The 13,650-nt window shown below is 41.5% G+C and overlaps 1 protein-coding gene across 3 annotated transcripts in view; it reads right to left on the bottom strand.

The window, feature by feature from the left end:
* SIN3A (SIN3 transcription regulator family member A) overlaps positions 1-13,650 on the bottom strand; it is a 67,889-nt gene that overhangs the window by 32,010 nt on the left and 22,229 nt on the right. For 2 of the 3 annotated variants that reach the window (XM_080808735.1, XM_080808736.1), the window contains exons 4-9: positions 8,094-8,200; positions 7,090-7,372; positions 5,790-6,041; positions 4,950-5,102; positions 4,651-4,809; positions 2,591-2,680 (exon numbers count right to left, since the gene is read on the bottom strand). In XM_080808735.1, coding sequence (XP_080664861.1) covers positions 2,591-2,680; positions 4,651-4,809; positions 4,950-5,102; positions 5,790-6,041; positions 7,090-7,372; positions 8,094-8,200 — 1,044 coding nt within the window. The remainder of the gene's footprint in view (positions 1-2,590; positions 2,681-4,650; positions 4,810-4,949; positions 5,103-5,789; positions 6,042-7,089; positions 7,373-8,093; positions 8,201-13,650) is intronic. The other variant, XM_080808737.1, reaches the window with a different exon arrangement.

The following is a 13,650-nucleotide window of genomic DNA, read 5'->3' as shown; positions in this document are numbered from 1 at the left end:
TTTTTTTTTTTAAATTTTTTTTTTTTTTTTTTTTTTTTAATTTATTTATTTGTTAGAGAGAGAGCGAGCGAGCACAGGCAGACAGAGTGGTAGGCAGAGGCAGAGGGAGAAGCAGGCTCCCTGCGGAGCAAGGAGCCCGATGTGGGACTCGATCCCATGACGCTGGGATCATGACCTGAGCCGAAGGCAGCTGCTTAACCAACTGAGCCACCCAGGCGTCCCGTGATGTTAGTTTTTTTAGATGTGATAATGACTATGTTTGAGAAAAGTGTCACTTTAAAAGGAAACTTAGTACTTATGGATGAAATAATAAAATATCTGGAATTGGTCTCCAAATAAGCCAGGGTGGGTAAGAGTTCATATGAAACAAGAACAATGGCTAGTAGGAGGGAACCTCCAGCAGAGGCTGGAGGATGGGTACATGAGGAGTCATTCCACTCGGCTCATCATTTCACATATGTTTAAAATGTTTCACAATAAAAAAAATTTAAACAAGATCCTAGAGTAAATATTACATTTACCTTCTTATATGCTTGATTTTCCAACCATATCAGAGTTCCCCTAGTTTTTGTTGCTTCTCCTAACAGATGTTTACAGCAAGAATCTTTTGTCAACACTGTTTTTAAACTCTGGTAATCCTGAATAATTTTTAAGTAAGACACTTCTGTCCTCTAAGCTGATCCTTTTCCTTCCTCCACTTATAATACTGAACACTTCTAACATCCAAAAACCTAAAAATGTTCAATGGCATAAGCAAGGTAAAACCAGCCTGGCTAGATGAGCAATCTGGAATTTTAATTTTAAAAGTAAATTTTTAGGAGTGCCTGGGTGGCTCAGTCATTAAGCATCTGCCTTCGGCTCAGGTCATGATCCCGTGGTCCTGGGTGAGTGCTAGGGATGAGTCCCCGCTGAGCAGGAAGCCTGCTTCTCCCTCTGCCTGCTGCTCCCCCTACTTGTGCTCTCTCTCTCTCTCTGACCAATAAGTAAATAAAATCTTTTTAAAAAGTAAATATTTAGCATTATGGTCCTTTAGTGAAGACTATAGACAGATCCTCACCAAACCAAGCAGTTAAGACAACCCCTTCTCCAGGCTCCTGTATACTTTTATAACTATCAGTCAGTAGATGTTACATGGACTATGTATTTTCAAAGCCAAAGATGAAAGAGAACTGTACTTTTTGTACTATACATAGTATCGACTGACTTTTAATTTTTTATTAGCCTTTAAACATGCACAAAAGTAGACCGAATAGTCTAATGAACCCCATGTACTTGCCCAGCCTCAATGATCAATATACAGTAAATTCTATTTCATCTAAAACCATGTCCTCCACCAATGAATTTTAAAGTAAATTTCAGGCATTTCAGCTATACAGCTGACCTTTGAACAACATGGGTTTGAACTGTGTCCACTTACACGTGGATTTTGATACATACAGCACTGTAAGTATATGTTCTCTTCCTTATGATTTTAATAACATTTTCTTTTCTCTAGCTTATTTATTATACAGTATACCATACACATAACATACAAAACATGTGTTACTTGACTATTAAGTATTATTGGTAAAGCTTCTGGTCAACAGTAAGTTTTGGGGAGTCACAAGTTCTACTCAGATTTTCAATCCCCATTGTTCAAGGGTCAACTATGTACCAGTATGTGTCTCTAAGAAATAAGTACTCCAAAGACAAACAAAAAAATACCATCACTCCTACAAAATTAACTTATTCACACCCCACCCCTCCACTCTCTCATCGTCATTTGTTGGTTGTGAGCATTTCCACATTTCCCTTAAAGGCACCAAATGCCCAGGCAGCCCTCACGAGTGGTTCAAGCCAGAGCGAGACTCAACCGTTCAGCAGGACAGCGCACACAGGCAGAGCAGGCTAGAGAGAGATCAGGAGGCACCAATCACAGGAATGCTAAAACACCTGCCCTTTTGCAAAAACCCGAAGGTGCAAGACAGGGTAAATCTGCACCAGATCATCCCAGGCTGGTTCCTGCCGGTGAGAAGTCTGACAGTTACCAATTACCCTGATGAAAGCAGTCTGCTAATCATCAAGTCGACTCCAAGGAGGAAGTCAGACATAGGAGGAGAGTTAAACCAATATACAACACAACCCTGTTTACACCAGTAATCGCAACTCTGGCTACGTATCAGGATCACCCAGGGAACTTTGAAAACATACAGTTAAATGAGAACTCCCACAAACCCTATATTCGATACCACATTTAAGTACCACGAGCAATCAAGATTACAAGTCATCTCAAGTCCTCAACAACTGGTGCACACCTGGATATCTACAATGAGAAGCTCCAAATATCTCTCAAGAGTAACATCACACATTTTTTAAAAGCGGTCTTCCACCATTGGAAATGCTGTAAACTACTTCACAAAACCAAAACAGACAATGCTACTGCTTCCCTAGCTGTGCTAATGGTTCCGATAGCCTGAAAGGACCAATAACTTAGAAACTATGTTAAGAGGCAGAAAGTCCTAATCAACTAAAACAAAATCCTCTTGGGGATAGGGGGATTTTTTTTTTTTCTTTTGGCATTAATAATAAATCTAATTCAATCACTACTCACCTTATCAAAAAATAATGATTCAGTTCCTACACCATGCTTGCTGGCATCTGCCATGGAAGAATCCTTTAGGCTGAGCAGTTTAGGTTTCTTCTGCAAAAGAAGTAAAAATACAAACACATAAGATCCAAGGAGGAGAGTTCTTGGGAGTTTTATTTTCATCTGTGTTCGATGGGTCCGTCACCGACCACTGCTGTCAATAATCTGCAACGAATGAGAGAATTCTCATTTACGTTAACTCATTAACTTTTACACCCTGAAAGATTTCCAACCATCTTCTCCATTTCAGTTTGCCCCCACCCTGAGGTTCACAGATCATTCTACTTCCTGAATATTTTCTCACCTCATTACTGCGGTAACAGAATATCCTCACTTTTTCCATTAGCCAAAAGTAACTTAACTTGAACCTAGTGTCACCACCTCATCCTCTTAGAGATGGAGGCAAAGAGTTGAAGCACACTACCAGGAGAGGGTAGAAATCAACCTTCAACCTTTTAGTTATAATTCAATTTAAAAATTCATGAAAAGCAGCGCCTGGGTGGCTCAGTTGGTTAGGCGACTGCCTTCGGCTCAGGTCACGATCCTGGAGTCCCAGGATTGAGTCCCGCATCAGGCTCCCTGCTCGGCAGGGAGTCTGCTTCTCCCGCGGACCTCTCTCCTCTCATTCTCTCTCTCTCAAATAAATAAATAAATCTTTAAAAAAAATTTTTAAAAATAAAAAAATAATTCATGAAAAAAAGCAGTTTATTTTCCTAAGAGAAGGAATGACTCTTGTCAGCAATATCTACTCAGATCAATTTAAGATTACGTTTTCAAAGGGAATGAATACGCCACGACATAACTGTCAGGAAAGAATTCCCTTTTATAAGGTCATCTCTTCAACCACCTGTAAAGAAATGCACAAACTCTGAGGGAAGCAGCACATTTACCTTCACCGCCTCAGAGTGCACGCTCTCAAGAGCCAAAGCCTCTGCTGCTTAGGCTGCCTGAGGAGGAAAGGAGGTGGGGATTCTAATCCCCCTTTCTAGTGTTTCCACCTGAGGGTAATCAAGTGTGGGAGTGGACCTGAAGCAAGAGCAGAGCTGAACTGCCAAGCTGATTCTTGCTACCCAAAGAACTCTTTACTAAAGTGAAGAAACAGAAAGTATTTCTACGTTCAGTTTGCTTTCAAAAGGAAAGGCCATTAGACACTAAAAAAGTCTTTCAAGTGTGAGCAACACCTAACGTGACAGTAGTTATCTGCTTGTTCACCAGTCACCACCTACTGTTAGAAATTCCACTAACTCTCATGACTCATTAATTAGATTCTGCAGACACGTCCCATCTTTTCCACATTACATACTGCTCTAGAATTCACTAAAGCAACATTCAGCACATATACTTAGCTCTCTCCCCGGCACAGCTGCATGACAGGCTTGGCCTTCTGCAAGCAGACCGTCACGTGCTTACTCTAACGAGAAGCATCGTGCGATAGGTCACTAACAAACTGAAGATCCCCCTCTGCTACAGCCCAACGGTCTGGCCTTAAAGAGGACAATGATACAAATGAGACCTGGCAGCCGAACAAAGAAACCTGGGCAGGATAGGCCTCTAGACCAAAGAGATCTCACAAAGTAGAGACACATTACTCACAGGAGGACCTTAGAGGCCACTGACTATATTTCTGAAACAATTAACTCAATAATCTTCCTTCTTATTATCACAAGGCAGGTTGAAGGCATCAAGTAAGTCAGAGGAAGGGAAAAATCAGTTAAGTCTCAGAAACCTCTGGCACCAAACAAAAAAAGATATGACGGCTAATAGCAAAGAAGAGAGAAAATATAGAGAAAACAATACAAACTCAAAAAGTAATTTGTGTAATCAGTGATAGTCTAACATTCTTTTGCAAGCCAGATAAGAAGCTTTGTATTGAGTTTCTGTGACATACACCAACTCACTCTGAGTATCGTATCCATGATCCAACTTTTAACACTCTTGGATAAGAGCACGTGAACAACCCTGGAGTACTTGTCCGTGAGGACTGCTCCCTAAAGTCAAACTGCGCAGGTGCCAGCCATCCTCACCTTTACTGGAGGGGTAGTTCCTGTTCCCGAGTGCCTACGGATCTGGCAGCCATTCTGGTTAGGCCTCTGTGGCTTGTTGTTCAGCTGGGGCTTCTTCACAGTGCCTCCATGGTCATTTCTCACGGAATCAACCTTCTCAGCCGTTGTTTTGCTTAAAAGCTAAGTAAGACAAGGATAGAGATTAATTCTCTTACCAAGTAGGCATATCATTCATATCAAACAGAAAAGATTCTGTTTCCAGCTTCCTAACTTTAAGATAATAATTCTAAATAGTATAGCTCTTTCTAAATAAAACTTACCACAGAGCTGTTGGCATCTGGTAGGAACTGTCCAAACTCTGACAACAGATCTTCCTGATTTTTAAAAAGACGAGCCACCTGGGCATACACTTCCTGCTCAGTCAATGCTGGAGTGTAGTTTCCTCCAGCTTCCTTGGCATTTCGTTGCTCTTTCTGACAGGAAATTGCAAATGGGAAGGTATCATATAAAAGGGCCACTGCTCTGAATGACTGACTCCCTTTTGCACACTTTCTGGGATGTTATCTACTTGGGCTGTACCTAAGAATTAAAGTCTATGTTCTTAGCACTTGTTTTAACTGCAAGCTTTTAAGGTGAGAAATGAGTGGAAGATGGTGGCTGACAATTTTTTTAAAACTAGGACGGGGCACCTGGCTGATTCAGTTGGAAGAGTGTGTGACTCTTGATCTTGGGGTCATGAGTTCAAGCCCCATGCTGGGAACAGAGGTCAAATAAATAAATAAAATAACCTTAAAAAATAATAATAAATAAAAGAGAGTATATGTGAATGCTCAGGGGACCACTACCAACCAATAAAACACAAGATATTAAAGAAATATCTCCTCCTTCTACTGTAGATGAACTACACTACACAAATCATCCTCTAAACCCCCCAGATAATAAGCATCTGCTTCACAGGGCAGTAACTTCAAGGTCCTATTGTTATAAGGCAATTAAAGTCAGGCAAATCAAACTAGCTTTATAATACACATCACAGTTTCTAACCTGTTGACTTCCGGTAACAATTAGAGACCACAATAACGGTTATTCAAGTCCTTCTCTGGTCAGATGCCCTCAGCGTGTGACCTGGCTAAGGCAGGCTAAAAGAGCGGATCTCTTACCTGGTATGTGTGCAAAATCTCCAGGAAAGCTTTATAGATGTCTGGTTGACCCTGGAACCTGTTCTTGATTTTATTAACATAGTTGATGGCATGATTAAACTCCACAGGCTGATTGTTCTGCAAGGATGGGGCCGTTCCCAACGAGATTGTCACTGGTGTATGAGGCTGGACAGGTGGAGAGCGCGGGGATGCATATGGTGGGAGAGGGGGAGTCTGCTGACTGGCTGGAGTATGTGCTTGTAGTTGGGAAGGCTAAAAAGAAAAAAGTCATAGTCTCCTCAGGAACACAGATGGTCTGACATAGGAAAAAAAGGTCAAACTAAAGAGAAACAAGATGTCTGATCAACAAACGTCCTCAATTCACTCTGGCCAGGCCATTTTAGGCCAACTCAAATCATACTGGGCAGGGGTGGGGAGTGCAAAGGACTCACACATTCTAATACAGATTAATTTTAGTCTCAAATTTTCTAAATACAACCTGAAAAGTGGCTACATCTCCAATTACAGGGAAGAATTTTTCTAATGCAATTTTTAAGCTCACTCAACAGGTGCAAACAGAAGAGGGAGAAAAAAAACCCACAACCCTCACTCTCCATAGATCTTTAATGTCAAAAAACACTTGTTGCAGAAATCCACATAAAAATCTTCTAAACTACCTCTGTCCAATAGAACTGAGGTGACAGCAATGTTCTTTCACACTGCACTGTCCTACAGAATACAGCCACTAACCGACCCAGGGTTACTGAGCACTTGAAACATAGCCATTACAACTGGGAAACGCAATTTATTTTAATTAGTTTAAATTTAAACTCAGCCATATGTGGCTAGTGGCTACAGTATCAGACAGTGCAGTTCTAGAACAAGAACATTCCACCACCATCATCACCACCATCAGTAGGGTCTTCTGCTCAGCTTAATATGACCTCATCTGGTAAATAGAGTAGCTTTTTTAAGATGACCCCATGGGCAACAGCATAATCTGATCATGAGATGACCGTTTCTGCCATGCTGTCAAAGTACTACTACTCAAGTCAAGTGGCCATCTGTTGGGATGTTCATGGTTCACTAGGGCAGGAGGTGGGGACAAAAACAAGTCCTCATAAGTTACTGATGTGTTGATTTAAACAGACATCAAAATACGTGGGAGGTAAATGTAAACCATCTTACAGGGAAGTGACTATGGATCTTTGAGGAAATCACTACAACTGATGTCTCTAAGTCTTATATAAAGGGGACATGTCAAAGGAGGGTGCTCTCTAAGGATGCATTTTACATGATGCAAAGTATTCCAAGTGCTCACCTTGCTGACTTTGGCAGGTGGGGGCTGAGGAGCTGGCTGGGCAGGAGCTGGGGCTGACTGGGCTGAAGGCTGGGAAGGATGTTGGGGTGGTGGCTGAGGCTGGGGCTGGATGCCATGGGTGGGGATCTGATGAACCTGGCCAGGAGTTGTCACGTTCACCATGTCATTGGTTTGCACCTCAATCTTGTAGCCAGGGGGCAAGAAGGTATTGAAGCCCATAATCAGGTCAGGGTGGCCTTTGAACAGCTGGGACACACGACTAATCACTCCTGGGGTGTCAATGCTGATTAAAACAAAAAACAAAACACATACACACACACACACACACACACACACACACACACACACACACACACAACAAACCACAAAAATTAAAGTGGCAAGCTTGACCAACAGCCTAGTAAGAAAAAAAATAACACATTCCACTAGGTTCTTTGAACAGGAAAATGTAAAAATCAACCTGCATATTATAAAATCAACAAAACAGAAAGAATTCTGAAATTCCAAAGCAATTTTAGCATCATATTCATAGAGGTTTGGTCACAATTTTGAACAGAATCTACGTTCATGATAACAGTCCTAACAAGCAGATACTCTGATCAGTAAATCTAAAGCAGCAATTCTCATGCAAGACCCACCCTCTGACACACCAGCATTAATCATTATGTGTCTACATTTTTTACGAATTACTCTAACAGTGAACCATGCCAGAATATAAGCGTATCTTAAATCAACTCAAAGAGCAGGTAACCTAATCATTTCCAGTTTACTTCCCTGATTGAGGTGAAGTAGTAAGAAAAATTAACCAACGGAGAATACAAAGGTCTAGGGCCTGTAATTTTCACCAGTAAGCCATACATAAACTACAAGCATGACCCTAAAAATTAAACCCCCCAAAAAGAGGCACCCTTTATCTCTCGACATATGAGAACGAGCCATATCCTCCCCCTCCAAAATCAACATTTCAAGCACAAAGCTTGAATACAACCACACAGATCTTTTACCTCTGAGATTTAAATTCCTTCATGATGTCAAGGAAATCATTGTAGACCTGAGGCTGACTACCAAACTGCAGCTTCACCTGGTCAAGATAGGACAGCGCGTCCTCCACCTGAGGCAGGGATAAATCTCAAGGTTATAAAAAGAACGTAAACCAAGATTCTTATTAAAAAACAAATGATCATGCCTAAATAAAATTAATGTAATAAACAAAATTAAAACATACAGTAAAGATACACGAGAGTATTAAAATAGTAGTATGGCGGCGCCTTGGTGGCTCAGTGGGTTAAACCCTGAGCCGAAGGCAGAGGATCGAGCCCCACATTGGGCTCTCTGCTCAGCGGGGAGTCTGCTTCCCCCCCACCCCTCTGCCTGCCTCTCTGCTTGTGATCTCTGTCAAATACATAAATAAAAATTTAAAAAAATAAATAAATAAAATAGGGGCACCTGGGTGGCTCAGTGGGTTAAGCCTCTGCCTTCAGCTCAGGTCATGATCTCAGGGTCTTGGGATCGAGCCCCGCATCGGGCTCTCTGCTCGGCAGGGAGCCTGCTTCCCCCCTCTCTCTCTGCCTGCCTCTCTGCCTACTTGTGATCTCTGTTAAATAAATAAACAAAATCTTTAAATAAATAAATAAATAAATAAATAAATAAAATAGTAGTATGGATGCCAATAATAAGACTCAAGCTTAAAATAAAAATCAACTCATAAAATTTGTAGCCTTGCCTTGGATAATTTTCCGGAGAACTATGAGTGAAAAATCATCACATTAACGTACTATTCACTTATTCATTCATTCATCCATTTCACAAATATCTACTAAGCTACAACATACCACACCAGGCCCAACATGAGGTACTAAGGAGTCAAACAAATACGCCACAGTCTCTGCTCTACAGAAGTTCATTCACATCTCATTGGGTGCTCTAATACAGTGGGGTAAATGGGGAATCATCGAATGCCCAGAGAGCACATTGGAAGGGCACTTCTGTACTAAGAAAAACCCATGGGCACATAAGGGAGGGCTTCCCCAAGAAGTGATTTCTAAACTGAGTCCTAAGGATGAGTACAAGTTAGTGAAAGTGAAGAGAGACCTACAAAGAAAGTCAGAGGAAGCAGCATGAGCAAAATCCCAGACAGGACACCATCTGGTACACTGGGAAAACTGCAAACACTTTAGCTCGGCTGAAGGAGCTGTGGTGAAAAGGAGGAAGAGTGGCAGGAAGAGTGACAAGAGAGAAGACAGGAGAGGAAGCAGGACCTAGAATCCCAAAAAGCCTTGTAAATCTTATTAAAAAGCAGTTTAGGGGTGGGGTGGGTGGGTAGTTCAGTCAATTAAATGTCTGATCCTGGCTCAGGTCACAATCTCAGGGTCCTAGGATCCAGCCTCTAGTCTGGCTCTACACTCACCTGGGAGTCTGCTTGTCCCTCTGCCCCTCTCCTCACTCGTGCTCCCTCCCTCCCCCCCCATAAATAAAATATTTAAAAACAAAACAAAGACCAAAAAAAGCAGTTTAGAGGCGCCTAGGTGGCTCAGTAAGTTAAGCGTCCAACTCTTGATCTTGGCTCAAGTCATGATCCAGCGTGGTGAGATCAAGCCCTGCATTGGGCCCTGGAAAGGGCCTGCTTAAGATTCTCTCTCCCGTCTCCCTTTCCCCATTCTTGCACTCCCACGCTTGCTTGCTCTCTCAAAAAAAAAAAAAAAAAAAAAAAAGCAGCAGTTTAGATTTTTAGTATCTACATTTCAGTGTACTCAATTTGCCTACAGTGTTGATAACAAATCGGTACGAAGGATAGACTGAAAGGAGACAGGAAACCAATTATGCTATAAGGCTAAACTCAACGTGAGAATAAAAGTGGCTTGAACTGTAGTACCAAAGGAAAAGAGAGAACAGTATAGACTGAAAAGCTTTACAGAAGGTAGAAGTAATAGAGTTTCAGGACTGACAGGATATGGGAGATAAAGGAGAGGGAATAGTCACTAAATTATATAAATTATGTGACCATTAACAAAGGAACAAGACTGAAGGTCCACAAAGTTATGAGTCTGATTTAGGAAAACTTAATTTTTTTAGTTACTCAGGAAAAATCCAAGGGAATTACCTACTAGGTGTTTCCTACATACTCTGGGATTATTTTAAATCATACAAAATATCAACTATAGGGAAGTTTCAGAAATAAACATATGATTTGACAAGCTTGTGATATATTGTGATACAGAACATTAATGTTCAAATAAACCACGAAATTATATTTCAAAGAGTTGCCCAAACTTCTCTTATGGGAAGCTCCACTGTTGGAACCATAAAACTCACTAAGTTTGCAGAAGAAACAAAGACTTTGGAAGATATTTAAGAATAGCACTCACAACCACATGACAAAGGAGGAATTGTCAAAAAAAAAAAAAGCCACAAAATTGGGGCACCTGGGTGGCTCAGTCGTTAAGCATCTGCCTTCCGCTCGGGTCATAATCCCAGGGTCCTGGGATCCAGTTCAACATTGACATCGGGCTCCCTGCTCAGCAGGGAGTCTGCTTCTCCCCCTCCCATTCCCCCTGCTGGTGTTCCCTCTCTTGCTGTGTCTCTCTCTGTCAAATAAATAAATAAAAATCTTTTTTAAAAAATTAAAAAAATAGGGACGCCTGGGTGGCTCAGTTGGTTAAGCGGCTGCCTTCAGCTCAGGTCATGATCCCAGCGTCCTGGGATCGAGTCCCACATCGGGCTCCTTGCTCGGCGGGGAGCCTGCTTCTCCCTCTGCCTCTGCCTACCACTCTGTCTGCCTGTGCTCGCTCGCTCTCTCTCTCTAACAAATAAATAAATAAAAATTTAAAAAAAAAATTAAAAAAATAGGGGCGCCTGGGTGGCTCAGTGGAATAAGCCTCTGCCTTTGGCTCAGGTCATGATCTCAGGGTCCTGGGATCGAGTCCCTTGTCAGGCTCTCTGCTCTGCAGGGAGCCTGCTTCCTCCCACCCCCAACCTGCCTCTCTGCCTACTTGTGATCTCTCTCTCTCTCTGTCAAATAAATAAATAAAATCTTTTTAAAAAATTTAAAAAATTTTAAAATTTAAAATTTTTTAAAAAAAGGGGGCCAAAATTTTTTGAACAAAAAAGTAAGCATGCTACGGTATAATAATAATTACTACTGAGAGAAAAAATGCAGATGCCTGAGACAAAGAAATTATGTGATGTATTTAAGTCTAGAGAAAAAAAGGTACTGGTCACGGTGAACTGCTACTTCAATTAGTTATAAAATAATACTATGCTTAAAAAACACCCAGCATGACAACCACATTATAAATGAACTATCTGGGGGCCTGGGTGGCTCAGCCTGACTCTTGATTTTGGTTCAGGCCATGATCTCAGGATTGTGAGATCGAGCCCCATGTCAGACTCTGTGCTGGGCGTGGAGCCTGCTTAAGAGTCTCTCTCCCAGGCACCTGGCTGGCTCAGTGGGTTAAGCCTCTGCCTTTAGCTCAGGTCATGATCTCAGGGTCCCAGGATCGAGCCCTGCATTGGGCTCTCTGCTCAGCAAGGAGCCTGCTTCCCCCCCACCTCTCTCTGCCTCTCTGCCTACTTGTGATTTCTCTGTCAAATAAATAAATCTTTAAAAAAAAAAAAAAGATTCTCCCTCTGCCCCTCTACTCCAATAAACAAACAAACATACTATTTGTATGTAAACATAGTGAAGAAATTCTTTCATTACCTAAAGTATAGCTCAACTCTTTATAAAAGCATGTATGCAGCTCTAAGAACCACAACTTAGAAGAAAACAACTTGGAGCTGGTCCTTCTGAGCTGGTCTAGGGAAACACTTGGGGAGGTCCTGAGGCTGCTGATGTATTTTCTTGGTTCACTTCAACAGGCATTTATTATTGAGGTCCCTAACCTCTTAGGGTTCACAATCTTGTTGGGGAAACAAACACGAACAACTGTACAGAGAACTTGCTAAAGAGTGCCAAATATCTATGCTGCTAGCATTCAACAAGTAGCTAGATCACACCAAACACCGAAATTATCCAAATTTCCTTGTCATCAATCTGCCAAAGACAAAAAAGAAAGTATAGACAATGCTGATTCTTGAAATAACCTACGTATTTTCACTGAACACTTCCTTATTATAGAATATAAATGGTTTATTGAAGTTGATTCCAATGCTTGTAAAGCATTCTAAGACTGATCCAAAAATGGCAGGCAGTGTGGGAAAACTGAAGTTACGATGGAGGCAAAAGAAAGCATTTTACCCCGCCTCATCAGAACAGGAATTCAACACGTCACCACATCCAGGAATCATATACAAGAGTGAGAAGAGAAGGAACAGAGCAACTGACTTCACCTGTGACTCACTCTATAACCCCAACTCCAGAACCTTTTCTTGCTTCCTTGACAGTTTCTGTAAAACAGTCAAAGGACAACTGTATACTTATACCTAAGTGAAGGGGAGGAGCAGGTGCTGTGCTTTGATAGGACTGGCTGAAAAAGCCTATAGAAATATACATTTTTGTTAGTTTAACAGCAAGTTTAGAAGCTCTTCGGCATCATTAAGGTATTAATTAACTGCTGAATACAGTATTAATATGAATTAAGTCATACTAAAACAACTTAAAAAAGTATTTTCAGGACTTTGTGAAGTGCTAAGTTCATGGCACTGATACAGTTTGGTACACAGCCACCACTCTGTGAACAGACAGGCAAAATGTTTTGAGAAAAAAATCAAGATAGCTTACACAAATTTTCCCAAAGACAGAGCCCAGAGTGAAGTTTCACGGCCAAATAATTTCTATTCTCTTTAAACACTATGCTTACTTATAGTCAATTTTTTTTTAAGTATAGGCAACTCTTAATTACTAACATAGACAAAATAAATTTTACAAAATCCCTCTATAAAGCTTAGCATTGGTATGCTTTATATTTATGTAGCATTTAGTTTCCTTAGGCCAAAATTAAACAAGTTCCTGAGAACCCAAACCAATATGGGCAGGGATCAGGGAGAACTAGATTAAGCATCAAGGAAAACAGAAGGTCGAAACGTTTGCTACACATGGATTTGTCCTTCAAAGGTATACTGTTGGGGCGCCTGGGTGGCTCAGTGGGTTAAAGCCTCTGCCTTCAGCTCAGGTCATGATCCCAGAGTCCTGGGATCGAGCCCCACATCGGGCTCTCTGCTCAGCAGGGAGCCTGCTTCCTCCTCTCTCTCTGCCTGCCTCTCTGCCTACTTGTGATCTCTGTCTATCAAATAAATAAATAAATAAATCTTTAAAAAAAAAAAAAAAAAAAAAAGGTATACTGTTTGCTCCTACCTGGAAACTATTTAATTAGGCTGACAGGACCAAATTAAGACCCAACATCCCATTTCTTTACGGTTCTTTATTTATTTATTTATTTTTAAAGATTTTATTTATTTATTTGCCAGAGTGAGAGAGTGAGCACAGGCAGGCAGAGTGGCAGCAGAGGCAGAGGGAGAAGCAGGCTCCCTGCCGAGCAAGGAGCCGGATGTGGGACTCGATCCCAGGACGCCGGGATCATGACCCGAGCCGAAGGCAGCCGCCTAACCAACTGAGCCCACCCA

This window comes from Martes martes (genome assembly GCF_963455335.1).
Source record: "Martes martes genome assembly, chromosome: 7".
In the NCBI taxonomy this organism is placed as follows: domain Eukaryota; kingdom Metazoa; phylum Chordata; class Mammalia; order Carnivora; family Mustelidae; genus Martes; species Martes martes.
The sequence above is the reverse complement of the archived record's forward strand: the minus strand, read 5'-3'. Positions and strand labels throughout refer to the sequence as shown.